This window comes from Vombatus ursinus, unplaced genomic scaffold (assembly GCF_900497805.2).
Source record: "Vombatus ursinus unplaced genomic scaffold, bare-nosed wombat genome assembly UNPS02013950.1, whole genome shotgun sequence".
Classification (NCBI taxonomy): domain Eukaryota; kingdom Metazoa; phylum Chordata; class Mammalia; order Diprotodontia; family Vombatidae; genus Vombatus; species Vombatus ursinus.
In genome coordinates, this window is record NW_020953728.1 from 1,867,309 (window position 1) to 1,893,409 (window position 26,101).

General features: G+C 35.9%; 1 protein-coding gene across 2 annotated transcripts in view; it reads right to left on the minus strand.

Moving 5' to 3' along the window:
* Nucleotides 1-20,788: 20,788 nt before the first annotated feature.
* Nucleotides 20,789-26,101, minus strand: part of DBX2 (developing brain homeobox 2) — a 39,447-nt gene continuing 34,134 nt past the window's right edge. For both annotated transcript variants that reach the window (XM_027858976.1, XM_027858975.1), the window contains 2 exons: nucleotides 25,420-25,607; nucleotides 20,789-21,375 (listed from right to left, as the gene is read on the minus strand). In XM_027858976.1, coding sequence (XP_027714777.1) covers nucleotides 21,049-21,375; nucleotides 25,420-25,607 — 515 coding nt within the window. In that variant the 3' untranslated portion in view covers nucleotides 20,789-21,048. The remainder of the gene's footprint in view (nucleotides 21,376-25,419; nucleotides 25,608-26,101) is intronic.

Consider the following 26,101-nt stretch of genomic DNA (forward strand, 5'->3'; position numbering starts at 1 on the left):
CAAACTCCTGATGGTATTTAACCCTAGTGCAACTTAGAATTCTTGAACTCAATTAATCCACCAATCTCAGCTCCTACCAGTAATGCAGGTTTTAGGTATTATACCACCATGCCTGGTGAATTACTCTTATTTTAAAGATATGGTAATTTTTTGTTTATACTTCTCAAAAGATGGAAAATTCCTGACAAATGAAGCAAACAATAAGTGTTATTATTATTGTTACCTTGGGGCAATTGAGGGAGAACAATTAAATGCTATCCTAGTCCAAGAAGTACTCTTTCCCCCTATTTTCCTGTAGGGTAAGATAGATTTCCATACCCAATTGAGAGTGTATGTTATTCTCTCCTTAAGCCAAATCTGATGAGAATATGGTTCACTTATTCCCTCTCACTTCCCCCTTCACCGTGAAAGCTTTTTCTTGCCTCTTTTATGTGAGATAATTTACCCTATTTTACCTCTCTCTCCTTCTCCCAGTACATTCCTCTCTCACCCCTTAATTTTATTTTTTAGATATGATCCTTTCATATTCAGCTCACCCTGTGCCCTCTATATATTCCCTCCAACTACCCTAATACTGAGTAAGGTCTCATGATGATAATCTTTCTATGTTGGAATGTAAACAATTCAACTTTAATGAGTCCCTTATGATTTCTCTTTCCTGTTTACCTTTTCATGCTTCTCTTGAGTCTTGTATTTGAAAGTGAAATTTTCTATTCAGCTCTGCTCTTCACATCAAGAGTTTTTCTTGAAAGTCCTCTAATTTACTGAATCTCCATTTTTTCCCCAGTTTTGCTGGGTAGGTGATTCTTGGTTTTAATCCTAGCTCCTTTGACCTCTGGAATATCATATTCTAAGCCCTCAAATTCCTTAAAATAGAAGCTGCTAAATCTTGTGTTATCCTGATTGTGTTTCCACAATACTTGAATTGTTTCTTTCTGGCTGCTTGTAATATTTTCTCCTTGACCTGGGAACTCTGGAATTTGGCTATAATATTTCTAGAAGTTTTCCTTTAGAGATCTCTTTCAGGAGGTGATCAGTGGATTCTTTCAATTTCTATTTTGCCCTCTGGTTCTAGAATATCAGGGAAGTTTTCCTTGATAATTTCTTGAAAGATGATGTCTAGGCTCTTTTTTTTTATCATGCCTTTCAGGTAGTCCAATAATTTTTAAATTATCTCTCCTGGATCTATTTTCCAGGTAAATTGTTTTTCCAGTGAAATATTTCACATTGTCTTCTATTTTTTCATTCTTTTGGTTTTGTTTTATAATGTGTTGATTTCTCAAAGAGCCATTAGCTTCCATTTGCTCCATTCTAATTTTTAAGGAATTATTTTCTTCAGTGAGCTTTTGGACCTCCTTTTCCATTTGGCCAATTCTGCTTTTTAAGGTATTCTTCTCCTCATCGGCTTTTTGGGCCTCTTTTGCCATTTGGTCTAGTCTATTTTTAAGGTGTTATTTTCTTGAATATTTTTTTTGGGGTCTCCTTTAGCAAGCTGTTGACTCATTTTTCATGATTTTCTTGCATCACTCTCATTTCTCTTCCCAAATTTTTCTCTACTTCTCTTACTTGCTCTTCAAAATCCTTTTTGAGTTCTTCCATGGCCTGAGACCAATTTATATTTTTCTTGGACGCTTTGGATGTAGGAAGAAGACTTTGTTGTCTTCTTCTGATTGTATGTTTTGATCTTCTTTGTCACCAAAGTAAGATTCTATAGTCTGAGTATTTTTCCACTGTTTGACCATTTTCCCAGCCAATTTCTTGACTTTTTAACTCTTTGTTAAGGTAAGGTTCTGCTTCCAGTGTGGAGGGTGTACTGTCTCAAGCTTCAGGGGTTTTGTGCAGCTGTTTTCAGAGATACTTCTAGGGACCCATAATTTTTCAGTTCTTCCAAGGTGGTATGATCAAAGGAGAGGTGTTTCCTCCTCTCCTGGCCTGTGCTGTGGTCTGTGAGTGACCACAAGCACTCTTTTCTGCCTTGGTACATGCTTCACCACACCAGTGCTCATCACCCCAGGACCACCACCCAGGACTGGGACCCAGATCCAAGATGGGCAAAGCAAGAGAATCCTGTCTCAGCACCAGCAAAAATATCCCTGCAATTCCCCTCTGATCAGCTGCTCAATCCATTTACCATCTTTTGTTAAGAGCTCTGGAGGCAGCCACTGCCACAGCCACGACCCCAGGCCAGACCACACTCTTCTCTCACCTAGGTCCAACAGACCTTTCCTACTGACCTTCTAAGTTGTCTTTGGCGTTTGTGGGTTGAGAAGTCTGGAAACCGCCACAGCTGCCAGTGATTCAGTCCTCTGAGGCCTGCTCCCAGTTTGTTGGGGCCCAATTTGTGTTGGTGCATTTTGCACTAGACCGTGCTCCTCTCTCGGACTGGTGCAACAGACCTTTCCTGTTGACCTTCCAGGTTGCCTTGGGCTGGAAATTTGTTTCATTCTGTTGTTTTGTGGGTTCTGCCGCTGTAAATTTTATTTAGAGTTATTTTTACAGGTATTTGGAAGGTTTGGGGGAGAACTTAAGTAAGTCTCTGCTTTTATTCTGCCATCTTGGCTCTGTCCCCTGAGCCGCAGTTTTCTTATTTGTAAGATGGGCATAAAAATACTTGCACTCCCTATTTTCAAGGTACGGAAAGTTCTAGGTGAAATTTTGTTGTTCATTTATTTCAGCTGTGTCTGACTCTTCGTGACCCCATTTGGGATTATCTTGGCAGAAATACTGGAGTGATTTACCACTTCTTTATCCAGTTCATTTTACAGATGAGGAACTAAGGCAAATAGGATTAGGTGACTTGCCCAGGGTCACACAGCTAGTCTCTGAGGCCAGATTTGAACTCAGGAAAGATGAGTCTTCCTGACTCCAGGCCTGGCACATTATTCACTGTGCTACCTAGTTGCTCTAGGTAAACCTTAAGTTTCAAATAAATGTGAACTCTTATTATTATTAAAAAGCAGAGCTCAGACAACAGCTAGAAACTGAGACACCACTCCCCATCCTTCTGCTTCTATTTCTATTTCTATAGAAACATGGGTTGTTGTGTGACTATCCCAGGAAGTGGCCACCAGATTTAAGTTTATTCACCTATTTCTCCCTGGAAATAAACAAGAAGCAGATTATCAGGACAAACCTTAATTTGCTCTTAAGAATATACCTTTTTCAAAAAAAAAAGAATATACCCTTTTCTTTTTTAAAATTTATTTTTTTTTGTTTTCAACATTCACTTCCACAAGATTTTGAGTTCCAAATTTTCTCCCCATCTCATCCTTCCCTCAACCCCAAGATGGCATGCATTCTGTATACCCCTTCTCCTAATCTGTCCTCCCTTCTATCTCTCCCCCCCTTCTATTTTCCTATAGGGTAGGATAGATTTCTATACCCCATTTCTTGTATTTCTTATTTCCCTGTTGCATGTGAAAACAATTTTTTTAATTTTTGTTTTTTAAACTTTGGGTTCCAAATTTTCTCCCTTCCTCCCTCCCCACCCACCCTCATTGAAAAGGCAAGTAACTCTATACAGGTTATACATGTGTAGCCATGCAAAACACTTCCACAGTAGTCATGTTGTGAAAAATTAAGTATACTTCCCTTCATCCTATCCCACTCCCTATTTATTCTATTCTCTCTTTTTCCCCTGTTCCTCCTCAAAAGTGTTTGCTTCTGATTACCTCCTCCTCCAATCTGCTCTCTCTTCTATCATCCCTCTGCTCTCTTGTCCCTTTTCCCCCCATTTTCCTGAAGGGTAAGAGGTTTCCATAACCAATTGAATTTGTATGTTATTCCCTCCTTAAGCCAAATCCGATGAGAATAAGATTCACTCGTTACCTCTCACCTTCCCCTGTTTCCCCTCCACTGTAAAAAACCTTTTCTTGTCTGTTTCATGTGAGATAATTTACCCCATATACCTTTTCCTTTAAGCTCCATCCATTCATGGTGAGGAGTAATTCAAGATGAAGAAGGGAAAGTAATAAAAAAAAAAAGCACCTTTTCTAGAAGGGAGCACAGCCTCTCCCTTAATGCAGTAGCATGCTGTGAAAACATAATAGAGAAGAAGAATGTAACAAATAAAATGATGGGTCTTCTTTTTCATATGAGACAAACATAAATCTAATTTTCTTCTGGTGCAAATGGGAATAGAAATCAAGCACTGGGAAAGAACTTCAATTCATTTATGTCAAAACACTCCAACCTCAATGGATGTTACAAAGGCCCATGAAATTCTATGAAAGCCTCCTGAATATAGAATTCATTTTTTGTAATTTTTAGACGGCTGTAGAAAAGTTCCAAGAATACAGGAGGAAAAAAACTATCAAATTTTGTTGTATCAAGACTAAGTCTGACTAAAAAATGTCATTGCCTATGAGTTACCAGCTTACTATTGAGAAGATATAGCAAGATGATTTTGAAAAAATGTTTAATATGGCTTTAGACTCAGACACTAGCCTCAGTTTGTGACACAATGGTTATCTCTAATTCTTTTACATTCTTATGAACCTAGATAATTTCATATTTTAAAAATGATTCACATTATGAATCATCTTATTTCTTCTGAAATTATAAGCCATTTACTAAGATCTGTATATGCTTTTGCTCCAGTATTTTATCCAGGAAACTCTATCATTGAAGTCAGCATCTCTCTGCTACTTACTTGTCTAGAGCACTAAGTAACTTGGCCAGGTTAATACAACCAGTTAGAGGAGGAACTTGAAGCCAGGTTTTCTTGGCTTTGAGTTTGGCTCTCTTATCAACTATTTTCTGCTGAAAGGAAGATGTGACTTCAAATCTGGCCTCAGACACTTACTAGCCTTGTCACCCTGGGCAAGTCTTTAACCTCTCTTTGCTTTAATCCTCTGGAGGAGGAAATGGCAAATGACTCCAGTATCTTGGACAAGAAAACTCCATGGGCAGTATGATCCACTGGGTCATGAAGAGTTGGACATGACTGAATGACTGAACAACAAAATACACACACACACTCACACACACACTCACACACGTTTAAGAATTGAACATATGCAATATGAATTACACATGCATAAGAAAAAACCCAGGAAAATAGTCAAGAAGATGCAATCTAAGAATTATTGATCTACTTAAAAATCACGACCAAAATAAAAGTTTATATAACAAAATACTATATTTCAACAAAACATAAATGAAAACTGCCCAGAACTCTTAGAACTCGGGGAATCCATTATTCATATTGAAGAAAAGTTAGAAAACTTTAAATAAGAATAGATGTCTTTACATCTATTATCAACACTGTTCATTATCAACACTACTATGTAACATAGCTCAGGAAATGCTAACTATTGAAAGAAATAAGTCAAAGGTTATGAACAGATATTTTTCAAAGGGAAAAAACCCAAGCTATAAACGACCTCATGAAAAAAATTCTCTAAAACACTATTAATCAGAGAAATGCAAACTAAAGCAACTTTTTGAGGAGATAAACTTAGGTGGTAGGGTACTAAGAAGCAGTACACTCCAACCCTTGATGCCAGCACTCTGTTAGTTCAGGTTTGATGTTGGGATCAAATGAGGCAGTCATTTAAGTCAGTTAACAAAAAGTTTATTTAACCTTAAACAAAAAGGGTATACAGTATTATTTAGTTTGGGTAGACATGCTCCTCCTCACCCTTTCTCTTTCTATCTGGTCAACAAATCAACAAAATTAGTTGCATCATCTAGGAAATTCAATAAATGCCATATCAATCAAACTACCAAAGGATTACTTTATAAAACTAGAAAAAAATAGTAATGAAATTCTCTTGGAGGAACAAAACATTGAGGATCTTTAGATCCTTTAGATCCTTTCCCTTTAGGGAAATAATTTTCAAAAGTGGGAAGGAAAATAATCTATCAGTACCAGCTCTCAAACTATACAACAAAGCAATAATCATGAAAATTATTTGGTACTGATTAAGAAATAGGTCAATCAATGAAACAGATTAGATAAACAATACTTAATGAGCAAATAAGCATAGTACTCTAATTTTGATATATGCAAAGATCCCACATAGTGGAATAAGAACTCACTATATGACAAAAAGTTTTGGCAAAACTGAAAGGAAGTTTGGCAGAAACTAGGTATAGACCAACATCACACAATGTATATAGCAAGTTAAGTTGCAAAGCACAACATGACTGACATAAAGGGTGACATAAACAATTAGAGAAGCAAAGAAGAAATTAACTTTTAAATTTATGGAAAGGAGAAGCATTAATGACTAAACAAAGAAAAGAGGCAATCACAGAAGACAAAATGGACAATTTTGATTATATTAGATTGAGACTTTTTTTGCGAGGCATTTGGGGTTGTGACTTGCCCAGGGTCACACAGCTAGTAAGTGTCAAGTGTCTGAGGATAGATTTGAATTCAGGTCCTCCCAACTCCAAGACCAGAGTTCTATCCACTATGCCACCTAGCTGCTCCTAAGTCGTTTTTGTACAAACAAAATCACTGCATCTTAAATGAGAAGGAAACTGGATAACTGGGGAAAAAATCTTTACAATGAGTTTTTTGTTAAAAATTTCTTTTCAAAGATAGAAAGTGAACTGATTCAAATTTATAAAGAGAATATCCACTCTACTATTGATGAATCATTGAAAGACAAGAATAGGCAGTTTTCAAAGGAAGACATCCAAACAAATAGCCATATGAAAAGTGCTCTAAATCACCAAAAGATTGAGAACCTCATCAGATTGGCAAAGTTGACAAAGAAAGAAAATGACAAATATCAGAGGGGTTGCAGGAAAATGGGCACATTGATGGATCCTTGGTGTAATTGTGAACTGGTCTAGCCATTCTGTGAAGCAGTTTGGAACTATGCTCAAAAAAAAGTTATCATATTATGCATACCCTTTGACCCAGGGATACCACAATATCCAAAAACGGTCAAAGAAAAAGCAAAAAAAAATAACATATGCAAAAATGTTTATAGCAGCTCTTTAATGGTGGCAAAGAACTAGAAACAAAGGGGTTCCCATCATTTGGAGACTGACTGAACAAATTTTGGTGTTTCAATATAATGGAATACTGTTGTGCTGTAAGAAATGATGACATCTGAGAAACTAGAAAGGGCCTACATAAACTGATTCATACCCAAGTGAGCAGATCAAAAGAACAATCTCTCCAATAATAATTACATTGTAAAAACAAACAACTCTGAAAGCTTTAAGAACACTGATCAATATAATGATAAACCATGATTCCAGGATATTCCTGATGAAACATGCAAAAAAAAGTATACTTCACTCAGAGCGTATCAATTTTCTTTCTGGAGGCAAATAGCATTTTTCAACATGGGTCCTTTAGAATTGTCTTGGATCATATTGATCAGAGTAGCTAAGTCTTTCATAGTTGATTATCATTAGAAATATATATATATATATATGTACAAACACATACACACATATACATACATATAATATATACACCCATATACCTATACACATATACATACATACATATATGTAAAAAGTGGCATACCCTGGATCAAAGTTGTATAGACCTTTGGTCAGAATTCCAAATTGCTTTCCAGAATGATTTGAACCAGTTTACAACTCTACCAGTACTGCATTGGTGTCCCTATTTTTCTTCAGGGGAAGTTAGATGGCACAGTGGATAGATCTCAAACATTTACTAGCTGTGTCACTCTAGGCAAATCACTTACCCTTTTTGCCTCAGTTTCTTCATCTGTTAAAAAGTGAGCTGGAGAAGTAAATGGCAAACCACCTTAGTATTTTTGTCAAGAAAACTTCAAATGGGGTCATAAAGAGTCAGACATGACTGAATATGACTTAGCAACAACAGCATTTTCCCACATCTCCTCCAACATTTGTTGTGTTCCTTTTTACAGTCAAAATTCTTAAGAAAGGCCAAGCCATACCCTGACTTTGCCAGATTTGGACCTTGTACGTCTGAGGTAAAAGTGAAATGTCCATTTCAGCAGTCCCACAAAGTTGTCTCTACCTTTTAGGGGAGTAGAGTATATTGATTTGTTAATGTAGGCTCATAAGCCTTCTGTGCCTTGGTCATTTTCTTTAAAAAATCATTCTTAATATCTACCTTATACTCGACATCCATTATACATTGAGTATTTGTTATAAAAGAGACCCCAGTAATGACTATTTGATTAGATCATATATATTTGCCAAACCTAAGCTTTGACTTAGAGATTTTTCCTATAATCCTGCTCTTGGGGTATTAAAGCAATGAGTCAGAGACCAAGAGAAATCCGTCGATTTTCCCTCCATGTGACTCCAAAGCAGAAGCCACTCATGTGAGAGGACCCTTTGGATGATGGTTTATACTTTGAGGATCATTTGGAGATCTGAGGGGTTGATTTTAATAATGATATTAATAATATCTAGCATTTATATAGCATGTGCCAAACACTGTGCTAAGTGTTTTACAAATAGTATCTCATTTTATCTTCACCACAACTCTGGCAGACAGGTGCTATTATTATTATCCCCATTTTAAAATTGAGGAAACTGAGGCAAACAGAGGTTAAGTTCACACAGCTAGTAAGTATCTGAGGCCAGATATGAACTCAGATATGACTCCAGGCCTAGAAGTCTATCTACCCACCAGGCAACATAGTTTTTTTATTTTCATCAACCCCAACTAGTTAGTCTCTTTCTGGGAACGCCATGCTCTTCCAGATTCATCTAAATTTATTCTGTTTTTTTTTTTCTTTTTTAAAAAGCTGGTCTAATTATGCTGAGTCTTCCTCAGTGAGTTTGTACTTCAATTTGAACATCTTAGTTTTTTTGTTTTGGTTTATTTTGGTTTTTTGCCCTAGTTTTTCCACTAGAGAAATTGTAGTATCCTATGAATTTGTAGGGACTTATTAGAGAATGGTTTTTGTATAGATTTCTATTTGGAAATTCATGTACTCTATAATCCAGTAGCAATAACCTCCTCGCTGTTCCTCAAACACAACACTTCATCTTCCAACTTTGAGCATTTTCATTGGCTATGCCTCATGCCTGGAATACTCTCTGCCTTCATCTCTCTTAGTTTCTTTCACAGCTCAACTAAAGCCCCACAAGAACTCTTCCTCAGAACTCTTTTGAATTAGGGATGTAGACAAATGTACCAAAAGCACCTAAGTTAATCTACTGGGAAGGTCAAATATTTAATTAGAGGAAAGGGTATAATGAGAGTAATAGTTGAAGTGGATTATGCACCCTGGCTCTTTGTTAGCAACTTGCCTTGTGGAGTTGATAATTGGTCACTAGTGATGAGGATTGCAATGAAGATGATTAGTCACAGAGCTAGGAGGTGCCACTCATTTGGTAGGCCTTTAGAGGGTTGGTGGAGAACCAGTTCCACCTCTTCCAGTTTTTATTCTCCTTTTGAACTTCCATAGGGTGGCTGGAAGGCTTTCTCTTCCTTCCCTACTGCCAGAAGTGATGGTAGATACAAGAAAATGAATATATGCTTACCTATGTGAGCTTGAGTCCACAGATTTATGCTTTCTGCTTCTTCCAGGGATCCCAGTCAATGCATATTTCTAGTTCTAGTGGCAATTTCATGAGTTTGGGAGAAAGTTTGTGAATAAAGTGTGAACTGCCAGTGGTAGATTTCTGCAATAGTGTAATTTCTTAGAGGAGATTGATGGCCAAGCAGATGCTGCAGCTTAAACATCTAAGAAAGCCCAAGTCACACCCTAGCTGGCCATAAGACAGGAGTCTTAGTAGTTGTTCAACAGTCCCACAAGGCTATGTTTTCCTTTTGAAAGAGTATAATATGTATGATGTCTTATGGTTCTGTGTTTATTAATGCAAGCTCATGAGTCTTTTCTGTCTTAATCATTTTTCTATAATGAAGGAAAAAATAATTGTCCTATACCTAATGTCAACATTATTGACATATTGACATATATTATGTATCCTGAATACCTTTAATATTCTATCTTTATAGAAAATACTCATTTTTGAGATGCTCTACACTTGGTTATATCCAGGGTAGTAGTGATAAAACAGAAAGTGTAAACAAAAAGACTCTTTGGAGTCAGGCCACCAGCAAGATGAAGATTCCATGTATGTTTAGAGCCAAACCCCCTTGGAGTGTGGGTAAAGAGGTAGGCAACAGGTAACACATAAAAATATGACACACATAGGGACTGTACCTGAATGAAAGTTAGGAATATAACCCATAGACTAAACAGGAGTTAAAGCAAACAACTTGTTTCAAAATCTAGTGGGAGCATGTTAAGAAATTGTGATACCACTTGCTTTCTTTAGTTTAGGGCTATCTTATGTAGAGGATCTTCGAATATGAATGTCATTCATTTATTCATTCATTCATTCATTAAAGAAATACTTATTGAGTACTTACTTATGCATCATACTGTGCAACATACTGTAGTTGACATAAAGAATAAGCCAATTTATATCCTCCTGGAGGTTACCATATTAAAATGCAAAATAACTAAATTGACAAGTGGGTAAATACAATACCTAAGGAATATAATAACCCAGAAAATAATCTGAATTTGTCAGTTGTGAAACAGGAATGCTTTGTATTTATTTAATGTTGGATCATTTGAGTAAGGTTGCTGATCAGAGTTATTGTATTTCATTTTTATCTTACTACTGATTTAAATTTAAAAAAATTTTCAGTAATTATCAAATTCACATTTTTTTAAGAATAGAGCTGATGAAATTCCAGTCCAGGGGTTTTTAACCTTTTTAAGTGTCAAGGACCTCTTTGGTGATCTGATGAAATCTATGTAGCCCTTCTCAGAATAATGTTTTTAAATGCCCAAAATAAAATAATTACAAAGAAAACTAATTGTATCAAAATTATCTATCTATATCTATGTATTTCTATAGGTGTTGGTTTAGAGATAAAAATGATAGAGATAAAAATTCAGGGAACCCAGATTAAGAACTTCTGTATCTAGTCTAATTTTCAATGATTTAAAAAAAACAATTAGTGATTTATTACTACTCAGCCAAAAAAATGAAATAATTCATCTCAATGCAATTTTATAAAATGTATTTATTTTTAGTTTTCAAATTCACTTTTATAAGATTTTGAGTTCTAAATTTTCCCCCTCTCCAAGACGGCATGCAATCTGATAAAGGCTATACATGTATAATCGTATTAAATGTATTTCCACAATTAGTCATGTTGTGAAAGAAGAATCAAAAGAGAAGAGGAAAAACCATTAAAAAGAAAAAACAAAAAAGAGAAAATAGTATACTTCAATCTGCGTTCAGAATCCACAGTTCTTTCTCTGAATGTGATAGTATTTTCCATCATGAGTCTTTTGGAATTGTCTTAGATAATTGCATTGCAGAGAGAGAACTAAGTCTATAAAAGCTGGTCATCACACAATGTTGCTGTTACTGTGTATGATGTTCTCCTGGTCCTGTTCACTTCACTCAGCAACAGTTCATGTAAGTCCTTCCAGGTTTTTCTGAAATCTGCTTGCTCATCATTTGTTATGGAACAGTGCTATTCCATTACATACCACAACTTATTCAGCCATTCCCCTATTGATAAGCATCCTGTCGATTTTCAATTCTTTGCCACCACAAAAAGAGCAGCTATAAATATTTTTGTACATATGGATCCTTTTCCCTTTTTTATAGTCTTTTTGGGATACAAACCTAGTAATGGTATTACTGGATCAAAGGGTATGCAATCTAAGACAATTCCAGAAGATTCAAGATGGAATATACTATCCACATCCAGAGAAAGGACTATGGAGTCTGAATGCAGATTGAAGCACACTATTTTCTCTCTCTCTTTTTTTTTCTTTCTCATGGTTTTTCAATTTTGTTCTGAGTCTTCCTTCACAATATGACCAATGTGGAAATATGTTTAATATGATTGTACCTGTATACGCTATATCAGATTGCATGCTGTCTTGGGGGGGAAAGGGAAAGGAGGGAGAAAAAATTTTAGAACTCAAAATCTTATAAAAGCAAATGTTGAAAACTTTTTAAAAAGGGTTTGCACAGTTTTATAGCCCTTTAGACAACAGTTCCAAACTGCTCTCCATAATGGAGTTAACAACTCCACCAACAATGCCTTAGCGTTCCAATTTTCCCACATCTTCTCCAACATTTATCATTTTCCTGTTCTGTCATTTTAGCCAATCTGATAGGAGTGATGTGATACCTCAGAGTTGTTTTAAATTGCATTTCTCTAATCAATAGTGATTTAGAGCATTTTTTCATATGACTATATATAGTTTATTTAGAATTTTTAAAATTGAGAATATTTAAAATTTCTGTATCTAAAAACTGCCTGTTCATATCCTTTGACCATTTATCAATTGGGGAATGGCTTTTATTCTTTTATATTTGACTCAGTTTCATATATATTTTAGACATGAGGCCTTTATCAGAGACACTGGCTGTAAAAATTGTTTCCCAGCTTTTGCTTCCCTTCTAATCTTGATTGCATTGACTTTCTTTGTGCAAAAACTTTCCAATTTAATGTAATCAAAATTATCCATTTTGCATTTCATAATGTTCTGTATCTCTTGTTTGGTCATAAATTCTTCCCTTCTCCATCAATCTGACAGGTAAACCATTCTGTGCTCTCCCACTTTGCTTACAGTATCAGCCTTTATGTCTACATCATGTACCCATTTTGACCTTATCTTGGTATATGGTGTAAGATGTTGGTCTATGCCTAGTTTCTGCCATACTGTTTTCCAGTTTTCCTAGCAGTTTTTTGTCAAATAGTGAGTTCTTATCCCTAAAGTTGTAGTCTTTAGGTTTATCAAACAATAGATTACTACAGTCATTGATGACTGTGTCTTATGTACCTAACACTGATCTACCACTCTATTTCTTAGCCAGTACCAAGTAGTTTTGATGATTGCTCCTTTATAATACAGTTTTAGGTCTCATATGGCTAGTTTATCTTCCTTTGCATTTCTTTTCATTAATTCCCTTGATATTCTAGAACTTTTGTTCTTTCAGATGAATTTTGTTATTATTTTTTCTAGCTTTATAAAATAATTTTTGGTAGTTTTATTGGCATGGCACTAAATAAGTAAATTAATCTAGGTAGAGGTGTCATTTTTATTATATTATTTTGGCCTACCCATGAGCAACTAATATTTTTCCAATTACTTATATCTGACTTTATTTGTGTGAGAAGTGTTTTGCAATTGTGTTCATAGAGTTCCTGGTTTTGTCTTGGCAGGTATTTTGTTTACAGTATATTAAATGGAACTCCTCTTTCTATCTCTTGCTGTTGGGTTTTGTTAGTAATATGTAGAAATGTTGATGATTTTTGTGGGTTTATTCTATACCCTGCAACTTTGCTAAAGATGTTAATTATTTCAAGTAGTTTTTTAGTTGATTTTCTGGGATTCTCTAAGTATCCCATCATATCATCTGTAGAGTGATAGCATGGTTTCTTCATTGCTTAGTCTAATTCTTTCCATTTCTTTTTCTTCTCTAATTGCTACAGATAACATTTCTAGCACAATTTTGAGTAACAGTGGTGATAATGGACATCATTGTTTTGCCCCCGATCTTATTGGAAATACTTCTAGCTTATCCCTATTACATATAATGCTTACTGATGGTTTTAGATAGATGCTACTTATCATTTTAAGGAAAATTCCATTCATTCCTATGCTCTCTAGTGTTTTTAAATAGGAAAGGGTGTTGCATTTTGTCATAAGCTTTTTCCGCATCTATTGAAATAATCATATGATTTCAGTTAGTTTTATTATTGATATGGTCAATTATGCTGATAGTTTTCCTAATATTGAACCAACCCTGCAATCCTGGTATAAATCCCTCTTAGCTATAGTGTATTATTCTCCTGACAAATTGCTGTAATCTCTTTGCTAATATTTTATTTAAATTTTTACATCAATATTCATTAGGGAAATTGATCTATAATTTTCTTTCTCTGTTTTGGTTCTTCCTGCTTTAGGTATCAGCACCATATTTGTATCATAAAAAGAATTTGGCAAGACTCCTTCACCTATTTTCTCAAATAGTCTATATAGTATTGCAATGAACTGTTCTTTAAATGTTTGGTAGAATTCACTTTTAAATCCATTTGACCCTAGAGATTTTTTCTTACTGAGTTCATTGATGGCTTGTTCAATTTCTTTTTCTGAAGAGGGTTTACTTAAGCATTTTATTTCTTCTTCTGTTAATCTGGGCAATTTATATTTTTGTAAACATTCGTCCATTTAACTTAGATTGTCAGATTTATTGCCATATAGTTGGGCAAAATAGTTTCTAATTATTGTTTTGATTTCTTTTTTGTGGGTGGAGAATTCACCCTTTTCACTTTTGATACAGGTAATTTGGTTTTCTTCTTTTTTTTAAAATAAAACTAACCAAAGGTTTATCTATTTTATTGGGTTTTTTTTCATAAAACCAGCTGTTAGTTTTATTTATTAGTTCAATAGTTTTCTTAATTTCATTTTTATTAATATATCCTTTGATTTTCAGAATTTCTAATTTGGTATTTAATTGGGGATTTTAAATTTGTTCTTTTTCTAGCTTTTTTTTAGTTGCACACCCAATTCATTGATCTTTCTTAATTTCATTCATGTAAGCATTGAAAGATACAAAATTTCCCCAAGAACTGTTTTGGTTGCATCCCATAAGTTTTGGTATATTGTCTCATTCTTGCCATTCCCTTTAATGACATTATTAGTAGTTTCTATGATTTGTTGTTTGACCCACTCATTCTTTAGGATAGATTAGTTTCCAATTAATTTTCAGTCTATTTTTCCATGGCCCTTTATTACATGTAATTTTTATTGCATCATGATCTGAAAAGGATGCATTTAGTATTTTTGCCTTTCTGCATTAGATTGTGAGGTTTTTATGCACTAGTACATGGTCAATTTTTGTGTAGGTGACATGTACTTCTGAGAAAAAGGTATACTCTGGGGCAGCTAGGTGGTGCAGTGGACCTAACACTTAATACTCACTAGCTGTGTGACCCTGGGCAAGTCACTTAATCCCAATTTCCTAAAAAAAAAAAAAATAAGGAAAGAAAAGAGAAAGGTATACTCCTTTCTATTCCCATTCAATTTTCTCCAGAGGTCTACCATGCCTAACTTTTCTAAAATTCTATTCATCTTCTTAACTTCTTTCTTGTTTATTTTGTGGTTAGATTTATCTAGTTCTGAAAGGGGGAGATTGAGGTCCCCCACTAGTATTGTTTTGCTGTCTATTTCTTCCTGTAACTCATTGAACTTCTCCTCTAAGAATCTGGATACTATACCACTTGGCCCATACGTGTTTAGTATTGATATTACTTCATTGTCTATAGTACCTTTTACCAAGAGGTGGTTTCCTTCCTTGTCTTTTTAAATTAGATCAATTCTAGCTTTTGCTTTGTCTGAGATCAGGATTGCTACCACTGCTTTTTTTACTTCAGCTGAAGCATAATATATTCTACTCCAGACTTTTACCTTTACTCTGTGTGTATCTCTCTGCTTCAAATGTGTTTCTTGTAAACAATATATTATAAGAACATGTATTTTTTCAATGCAAATTAAAAGAAAAAATTTGGTGTAATGGATAGAGACTTTGAGCCAAGTAGACCTGAGTTTGAATGCTACCTCAGACACTTAGAAGCTGTGTGAGACTCTGAGCAAATCACTTAACTCACAATATTTCTTTCCATCTCAAATTCGGCCCTCATAAGTAGGGAACCTCAATATACATAGATGCAGATACTCCCTCAAATACCCTAATTTCCTAGTTTCTTAATCTGATCAATTCCCATGACCCACTCTTCCATTCCATCTCAAATACACACCATCATAGTCAGTCAGTAAACATTTGTTAAGTGTCTTCCATGTACCAGGAATTGTGCTTAGTGCTGGAAACACTCCTTGCCCTCAAGGAGCTCATAATCTAATAGGGGAAAACAACACATTAAAAAAACCTGAAAATGGGAGGATTGAGGAGGAAATGAAAGATTTGAAATAGCTTTGATAAGTGAGATAGTGAATCAATTAGAGAGGTATAAAAGGATTGTCTTGCTGCAGTTAGGGCCTAGTTGAGATTATATAACCAGATTTGTAGTGATTTCTCATGGTTTTATGATTTTCTTCAGCTCCATTTAACAACACATGAATTCAGAAGGAAAGGCAGCAGATGGTCTGGATAATCTGAGGGTGGGGCTTAATAAGGCTGTAAGAGTATGAGTCAAAGAATCAAGTGTATAAGATAATGTAGAGTGGAATTGGTTTACCAAAGGATCAAGATAAGAATGGAAGAAGAGTATACCCAGTGCAGAGGTTATGACCTAGAAAGAAACTGAAGGGTGAGAGGACTGGAGGTCACAATGAGGACTAAAAAGAGAGCCAATGATCATAAAGCAGAGGGGGAAATGGAATGATAAAAGATTATGATCAAATAAAGAATTTCAGAGTTCATGAAAATGTAGGTAAAACCTTTGTGGGTGATGGCAAGATCAAAGGCACGATCATTTCCCACCTGGATGCTGTCATAGACTCCATTATTGTTTCCAGAAACTCATCTTCCAAAATAAAATCAACTCTGAAATTCAAACCTCCTCAGTATTCCCTGCTCCTGGGGCCCCTCCCTTCCAGATCCTCCATTTAAAGAGGGAGCCCAGGAAAACTACCTCATAATACCTCATAATTCCTCTCTGCCATTGTCTTCAGAAATTCATCTTCCTACAAAATGAAATCAGGTCTGAAACTTATACCTCTTCAATATTCCCTGTCCCTCTAGCTCTTACCTCTCAGATCCTCCAATTAAGGAGGGGGCCCAGGGACTGGTTGTAGGAATTCAACATTCTCCAGGTCAGGTATCCAGAAAACCTTGACTTATACATCACAAACAAATAATAAACAAAAAGAGGCCAAACACTAAAAGATACTCGGGTATCTTACCTTCTTTTTCCTCCTTCACCCCTTCCACCCTTCTTATGAAAATATGAACCCTTGAACCCATTCCATCCTACCTTCTCCAGCAGATTGGACCCTCTATCATATCTACTCTCAGTAATCTTCAGTCTCTCCCTATCTAATAGCTGCTTCCTATTTGCCTTAAAAAAAAGTCATATCTCTCCCATCCTTAAAAAAAAAAGTCAGGATCAAATGATCCTTCCATTCTTATAATTTTCATCCTATATCTCTCCTCCTTCTTGTGGCTCGATTCCTTGAGAAAGCTCTCTAATATGAATGCTTCGTCTTCTGCACCTCTTACTTTCTATTAAACTCTCTTGTCATCTGGCACAAGTGAAAATTCTTTCCATAGTTACCAGTGACCTCTTAATGGACAAATCTAACGTCCTTTTCTCATTCCTCTGCATCATCTCTGCAACCTCTGACAATATCAGTCACCTTCTTCTCTTGGATATTCTGTCTGTTCTAAAGATTTCATGACACTACTTTCTGCTGTTTCAGGAGGAATGCTCCTCAGTCTCCATGGCTGGGTCTTCCTTACGTACAGGTCAAGTCCACTAACTATGGGTGTCCCCCAAGAGTCTGTCCATGGCTTTCTTCTCTTCTCCTTCAATAACTTGCTTGATGAGCTCATCAGATCCCATGGGTTAATTATCTCTATACAGGTCTAACCTCTTCCTTGAGCTCCAGTCTTACATCACCAACTGCCTTTTGGACATTTCAAACTGGATGTCTTTTAGACATCTCAAATTCAATATGCTCAAAACACAATTCATTATTGTAGCAACTACCCAGGTTCAGGCCTTCATCACCTCATATCTAGGCTGTTACAATAAACTTCTAATTGGTCTTCCTGCCACAAGCATTTCTCCACTGCTTTCCATCATGTCAAAGTGATCTTCTTAAAGCACAGGTTTGACCATATCACCTACCTACTTAATAAAATCTAGTGATGCCGGGAGCCAAGATGGCAGAGTAAGAAATAAGTCACTCTCACCCTCCCTCATTGACCTCTGAAAGCCCAGAAAATATTGACCAAGGAAAAACCTTGAGCCAACAAAAAGACAGGGCAAAGCAGTCTTGTACTCCAGGAAGCTTGGGAGATTAATGGGACAGGGGGAGCAGTATAGGATAGGAGGCGTCTCAGCAAGCTAGTGGCAAGGCCCACCTCAGCACACCAGGTGGAGATCCTGAGACTCAGGTTGGTGGAGCAGGCAAGTGCCAACACCAGGACCCCCACCCCCAGAACCTCAGTACAGGAAGGGGATAGACACCAGCTCAGAAAATCACCACAAGTGAGAGCATTCTCTAGCAGTGAAATCACCCAGTGCCTCAAAACAACTCTGGGAAGCACAACTCCAGAAGGCAAAGCTCCAGGCTGACAGAAATCCACCAGAATTGAAACATCCCTGTGCCAGGCCCAGGCCAACAGTAGCTAAACATTCAAGTGCAAGGCACAGGTGAGCATAAAAAGAAGCTTGGGTAAGTGCCCCCTTCCCTCCAGCAGGAGAACTCAACATTTTTTAAAGTCAGGAAATAGGTGAACACCATAAACAAAAAGCAGGAACAGAAAATGACCATAGATTCTTATTTTGGGGAAAGGGAAGATCAAGGCACAAATTCAGAAGAGGACAACATTGCTAATATACCCACATCCAAAACTTCAAAGGGGAATATGAACTGGTCTCAAGCCCAAGAAACCTTCTTGAAAGAGCTTAAGAAGGATTTTAAAAGTCAAATAAGAGAGATAGGAGAAAAATTGGGAAAAGAAATGAGAGGTATGCAAGAGAGAGTCAACAGCTTGGAAAAGGATGGACAAAAAATAACCATAGAAAACAAGTCCTTAAAAAGTAGAATTGGTCAAATGCAAAAGGAGGCACAAAAAAATCACCAAGAGAAGAACTCCTTAAAAAGTAAAATGGGCCAAACCAAAAAGGAGGTAAAAAACCTAATAGAAGAAAACAACTCCTTAAAAATTAGAATGGGGGACAGCTAGGTGGCACAGTGGATAGAACACCAGCCCTGAAGTCAGGAGGACCTGAGTTCAAATGTGGCCTCAAACACATAACGCTAACTAGCTGTGTGACTGGGCAAGTCACTTAACCCCAACTGCCTCACCAAGAAAAAAAAAAAAGAAAAAAAAATCTAGTGACAATTACCTCCAGTATCAAATATAAAACCTTATTTAGCTTTTAAAGCCTTTACAATTTGCCCCTTCTTATCATTCCAAAATTCTCATACTTTACTTCACTTCTCAAAGTCAGCAATTAATTAATTCTGGTCTTTTTGCTGTTCCTCATGCACAACACTCCATCTCCCAATTCCTTGCCTTTCCATTTCATACTTAGAATGCTCTCCCTCCTTAACGTTGTCTCCTGGCTTCCTTCAAAATTCAACTCAAATACCACCTTCTCCAAGAGACCTCTCCACTACCCACTCCCCAAGCCTGCCCATTCCTTGTTCCTTCTCTTTGAGATTACCTTCTATTTATACTGTATCTTCTATATATTGTGAAAAGATAAAAATATTACCTCTAATTTCTCTGGTATTGATTTTACAATGTAATTGATTTTTGTGATATATTGAGTTAGTATCTGCCTGAACTCACCTTGTTCAGAAATGTAGTTTTCCCTCCCAGTTACTTTAAAGATATGATTAAAAGGGGATGTTATCACTCATGTAATTAGCCGCTGGGACACCTTCTTGTTGTCTGTAAGCCCCAACCAGCTTAACCTGGTGCCATCCCCCCAAAAGGCAAGTCTATGCTTGTCCTTGCCTGTCCTTGTGCAATTAAAGGAGCCTAGATCTCTGCCAAGAGGACAACACAGCCAGTGGTTCTAGTTTCATAGCCAAGATTACAAGAGGCAGAGGAGTCCTATAAAACAATTAACATTCATTAATTGTCAAAGAGGGACACAATTAGCTACACCTATATGCCACCCATTTTCCCTAGTATAGCCAATTGTAATATTCCAGAACTACTCAGATGCGCCTCCCCATTTCCTGCATGTCAATAAAAAGGACCCACCCTTTTTCATTGTGGTCATTGGCCTTACTGCAATGGTCAGTCTGGCCCATTTTGTTAACAGTTATATGGGTCATGTTATGCTTGGACTTTACTTTATTGCATTTACTCACCACAGTTTATAGTTGTTTGCACATTATCTCCCCATTTAGAATATGAGTTCCTCGAGTGTAGGGATCACGTTTTTCCCTTTCTTTATATCTTCAGAATTCAATACAATGACTGGCCCATAATAAGCACTTAATAAACGATTTGTTGACTGGGTTTCAGTTTCCTAATCTGCAAAATGAAGGGGTTTGACTAGAAGACTGCTAAGGTCTGTCCAGGTCTTAATCCATGATACTATTATCTTATGTGTGTTTATGTACATATTTATATGCACATCTATATAAACATAGAGGTATATAGAGAAATGTGTATGTATATTATTTCATATAGATAGACAGAGCTATAAAGATAAATGTATCTGTATAAATAAACGTGAGGATGTACATATATAACCTCAACTAAAGGCCTACTCCAATACCTCATTATAGTGTAGAGGTGACCCTAGGTTTTTGAGGTGAATAAGTGTTAGCAGGTGCTACAAAATTGGAAAGGCTGTGAGTACGGACCTGGTGCTTGAATGTATGTCTTTTGTCCATGGATCAACTTAGTTAATGTATGAGAGGCTCATCACCAGGTCAGCTACAACAACTATAAAAGAAAATTGAATAAACTACAGATGGGTTGTGATCTGCATTGGTAGAAGAAGTCCCCACATTGATTTAATTACAAGTATTGAAATATTAAGTACATACACACATGCATATGTGCACATGTGAAGCAGTGAAATAAAACAAAGTCAAATTTGGGTTTCATTTTGCACTTATATTTCCTTGCAATTTCTGTATGACTACAAATTTAGCATAAGAACAGTAACAAAATTAGGGAAAACTGAATACTGGGAATTACTTCTTAAAACACCAGTTCTCACATTTTTTTTCAGTGGTGTTAAGAGCTTAGACACTGCTGACAATACAAGCTAATTGGTTTTAGTGCTCCAATACTGTTAGCTTAAAAAGAGTATCCATTTCAAGTTTCTGCTTTTGTAATCAGTGTATAGTTTTCAGTTATTTTTCATATGGCTGCAGTAATTCCCTTGTCTCTGGTGTCTGCTTCAGAGTACAAATACAATGACTGATAGGAATTTGCTTGTGGAAGTAGCTGTAATGAATTTTCATAGTTTAGTTTTTCTGAAGGCTCTGGTGAATTTTCTTGCCATCTTGAACTTGAGTGCTGTTGAGATACTTTCCATATTCTGGGACAAGGGGAAGTAAAGCTTAGAGTAGATCTTAAAATTTGATTCTCTTGAAAGCTTTCTTCCTTGATATACCGGTTGGAAAGTACTTCTTTTTCTTTGCAGTTTCTCCATTTCATTCTTCTATTTTGAAACCAAATTTTCACCTATTTGTAAAAATAATTGAATAAGTAACTGGTCTAATCATTTCACTCAACGATTTTATTTCCTCTACCTGTGCCAAAGATGATTTGAAAAGAATAACTGGACCTGACATTTTTTACTAAACTTTGTGACTTTTTATACGTACTTTACATAAAATGTTGGTCAGTATTATATATAATCAGTACCTAGCAAAGATCTGGAAAACCAGTGTACAGCACACATCCCTGGAGATAGATACATGCATGCATACATACATACACATATGTAGATAGAGATTACAGCCATAAAGTCAGACACACTTAGAGACTATACTATTTTATACCATAAAGAGCATTTGGTAGATATACTAATTCAATTGAAATTCATTAAGGCCAATTTTCTTCCAATGGAAGCTACATTAATATAATAATTAAAAATTTTAATGCACCTCTTAGTCTGCTATAGTGTACAAAAGGATGTCCTAACCCTTCAAGGAGGCTATTGCAATTTCTGAAAGTACCCGACTTTCTCCTAGAAGTAAGTAGTAAAATTGGGGCTCAGTCAATAATAAGTGATTATAACATTAAACTGAGACAAGTAATTAGCTCATAAGAGTGCCCTGATAATTGTCCTCTAGAAGTTAATTCTCTCATTATATTTAAGAGATTTCTTTTCCAGGACTCACATGTACAAACATATTTATAGCAGCTCCTTCTGTGGTGGCAAAGAATTGGAAATTGAGGGGATGCCCATTAATTGGAGAATGGCTGAACAAATTGTGGCATATGAATGTAATGGAATACTGTTCTGCTATAAGAAATGATGAGCAGGCAGACTTCAGAAAAACCTGGAAAGAATTGTATGGACTGATGCTGAGTGAAGTCAGCAGAATCAGGAGAACGTTGTACTCCTGGTAATGACTAACTTTGATAGACTTAACTCTTCTCAGCAATGCAAGGATCTAAGACATCTCCAAAAGACTCATGATGGAAAATATCATCCACATCCAGAGAGAGAACTATGGAGTCTGAATGCAGATCAAAGCATACAATTTGCTCTTTTTTTCTTCTGTTTTGTTTTGTTTCTTCTTTCTTATAGTACCTCCTATTGGTTTTAGTTCTTCCTTACAACATGACTAATGTGAAAATATGTTTAAGGCTATGAATAGGAATGTAGATGTAGAGCCTATATCAGATTGCATTCTATCTTGAGGAGGGAAGAGGAGAGAGAGGGGGACAAAATTTAAAACCCAAAAGCTTATAAAAGTGAATGATGAAAAGTAAAAATAAATAAATTAATTTTTTTAAAAAATAAAGTATATAAAGAAAAAAAAAGATTTGTTTTCCTTACCACCCATGTCCTTGAATGCCAGTTTAACATTCCTATTCAGTAAAATCCTTTGATTTCCTATTCTCTGGGAGATGGTTCATTTTATTTTCTTTTGAATAATAACAATTAACTTATTAATTTTAAAATTTCTAAGATTTACAACATGCTTGATTTATATTATCTCATGAGTTCCTCACAGCAACCTTCTTTGGGATACTTTGGGGGATACTACATGAATTATTGTCTGAATTTTACATATGATAAACTGAGATTCAGAGTGAAGTGACTTGTCAATAAAACCACAGCTTTTAAGTATCAGAGGCAAGATTAAATTCCAGTTCTCTCTGGTCTTCAAGTCTGGAATTTTTCTCACTCATATTGCACTACCTCTTTTTAGGCTAGAGGAGACTGAACGAATTTAGAAACAACAGAAAAGGGAAGTCAATGAATAAAAAAGATTAAAACTGTAAGAAAGGTGACAGATGAAGCAAGGACTTTGAGAAAAAACAAAGAATGAGATCAATGACACAAGTATAAAGCTCAGAAGAGGAAAGAAGGAACTGGTATATTTTTCTTCTGGTTACCAAGTAAGCCAGCATTTATTAATCACTTAACATTTATTGTCAGTCACTGTTCTAAGTTCTAGTATTAAGTGCAAATAAAGACAAAACAGAGTCACTCCCCTCAAGGACTTCACACACTAATGAAGGAGACAACATAAAAACAGGTAGAAACAAGACTGGTTGGGAGGGAGAAGGAAAGAGGAGAAGCCTCTTGCAGGAAGTAGGATTTATGCTGGGTCTCATAGAAAGCCAAGAAGAAAAAGGTAAGGAGGGAAAGGATTATAGGCAGGGAGGACTGTTGAATGGAGGATGGATTGGAGGAGATACTTGAGGCAAAGACACAAAATATAAAGCTATTGTAATAGACCAGGCATGAGGTGCTAAGGACCTTCAAAAGGGTGGTAGCTATAGAAAAGGAGATGTATCTAAGATACGATGTGAAGGTAAAAACAACAAGCCTTGATTGAACATATGGCATAAATGAGAGTGAGGATTTGAGGATAACACCAGGAGTAAGTGAGTCTAAATGTATTTTCCACACTCTTCTAGTTCTTGCAATAGTATTAGAGAAGTAGAGAAGAGGGGAAGGTTTTGAGGGAAAGAGTAACTTCTATGTTAAATATGTTGAGTTTGCAATGCCTACAGGGCATCTGTTTTGAGCTACCTTGAGAGTCATTTAGTAATGTAAGATTTTAGCTCAGGAGAGAGACTGGGGCTAGATATAGATATGGGACTTATCTGCAAAGAGATGATAATTAAACCCATGACAGCTGAAATTGAGACAGTATATAGCAAAAAGAGAAGAGATTCCCAAGACTATAAACTTAAAAAAAAAAAGGTTTACTTAGTTGTGTGGGTTGTGTATGTGTGTGTATGTGTGTTGTGGGGGGAGGTGCGTTAGATAAACCATCATTTTGTCTATACTTTCTAATAAATACAGAGGTAGAAAGATAGGACAAAAGAAAGATTAATGGGTTAAAGAACATTTTACATAAATTAAAGCAGATATACTGAAACTATCTCATTTGTAGATAGGAAAGCCTGTCTTCACTTCAGACCAGGCTTGCACCTGAGCTTCAAACTCTGGACCTTTCCTTTCTGTCATCTTATTCTGGAGAGATTTTCAATCCTGCAGCCTTTTCTCCAACTGGTAACTTTCTTCCTGGAATCTCAAATTTGAGAAGCGTCCAAGCCAGCCTTACTTACTTCTAACCTGTTCCACTCTTGACTCTATGGATTTTTATATCTTGTACTGAGTGAATATCTTTCCTCTCACCATTCTCTCTTTTTAGCTGCCTTGTACTGTTGTCTTCCTTTATTTAGACTCTAAGCTCCTTGAAGATAGGGATTGTCTCTCTTTTTGATTTTCATATTCCCAGTCTTAGCAAAGTGTCTGGCACAGAGTAATCAACTGCTTTGTCTAATCTAATCAACTTTCCCTAAGTTTAAAGTCACTAAGGGCCACTCAAACTTAACTGAAATGCCAACTCAGCTAAAAATACAGATAAAAGACCTATATTTGAGATCAAACAAAATAAATCAAGACCATAGGATATCAGAATTTGTCAGAACTTGGACATCATCTAGTCCAACTCCTTCATTTGGAAACTAAGAATTTGGTAAATTAAGTAATTTGCCCCAGGTCAAAGACATTAATAAGTGGTATGTGATCATACACACACACACACACACACACACACACACACACACACACACACCATTTTTAGACTTTCAGATCTTGAAAAAGGAGAAAAACAGTAAAACTAAAATCTACTTGAACACAGTTTTATCTAAAGACAGAAAAAAAACAAGCTCTATGCTCTTATATAATCTGAAGTATATCATTATTTATTAGGATAGAACCAGTGAGCCCACTACTGAAAGCTGGCCATATCTGCAAACAGACTAGTTTTCAAATATGAACCACAATACACAATATGAATATTTTCTCCAGTGTTTAGCACAGTGTCTGGCACACAGTAAGTGCTTAATAAGTGTTTTTTGATTGATTGATTGATTGGTTGATTAAGCTAAAATTAATGGAGATTCTATTGTGTTTATCATCTGAAAAGCATTCATTAAATGCCTATGGCTAAGGTGCTAGGCAAACAAAAATAAAACACAAGTCCAAGAGAAAAGAGAAAAGTCTGTGGACACTTTTTTATCCATTAGTACCTGTGACTCCTTTAGTCCCAAATTGATGGAAAGTTTCTTTCTGTCTGTTTTGTTGATATACTTCTGTTTCTGAAACATTTTCTCCAGAGATTTTCTCTGCTCATTAGAAAACACAGCTCTTCTTAAAATTCCTCTTTGTGCTTTGGAATTGGAATCTTGTGTCAGTAGAGGCAACGTGGTATCCTCTCCTAGGGGAAGCACAAGGTACAAACCGAATTTAATGTAATCTATAATAAGTATTTAGTTTATTTCAAGCATTATAGTTGGGAAAGAATATTAATTTGAACTCTTCAAGTTAAATACACTAATTTCATGTAGTCTCATGGGATTTAGAACTCAAAGTTCAACTCCCTCAATTTACACATCAGGAAGCTTGTTCAAGATCACACAGATAGTACTAGTGACAGATCCAGGATTTGAAACCAGATTTTTTTTTTCACTCCAAATCCAGTGCACTTTCTATTATATTATGCTGCAAGTGAAATAACTTACTCAGAGTCTATATACCACAGGAATCTGAAGCAAGAAGAAGGCTTGAAAATTGGTGAGCACATTGAAAGATAAACAATTTAAAGAGATGAGTAGAAAGTCAATAATATGAGATTTGGGATACACCTTCAGTTAGGGTTTAGGAGAACATAAAGAAAAAATATAGTATTGTGGAAGTCCAAGAAGGGGAGAA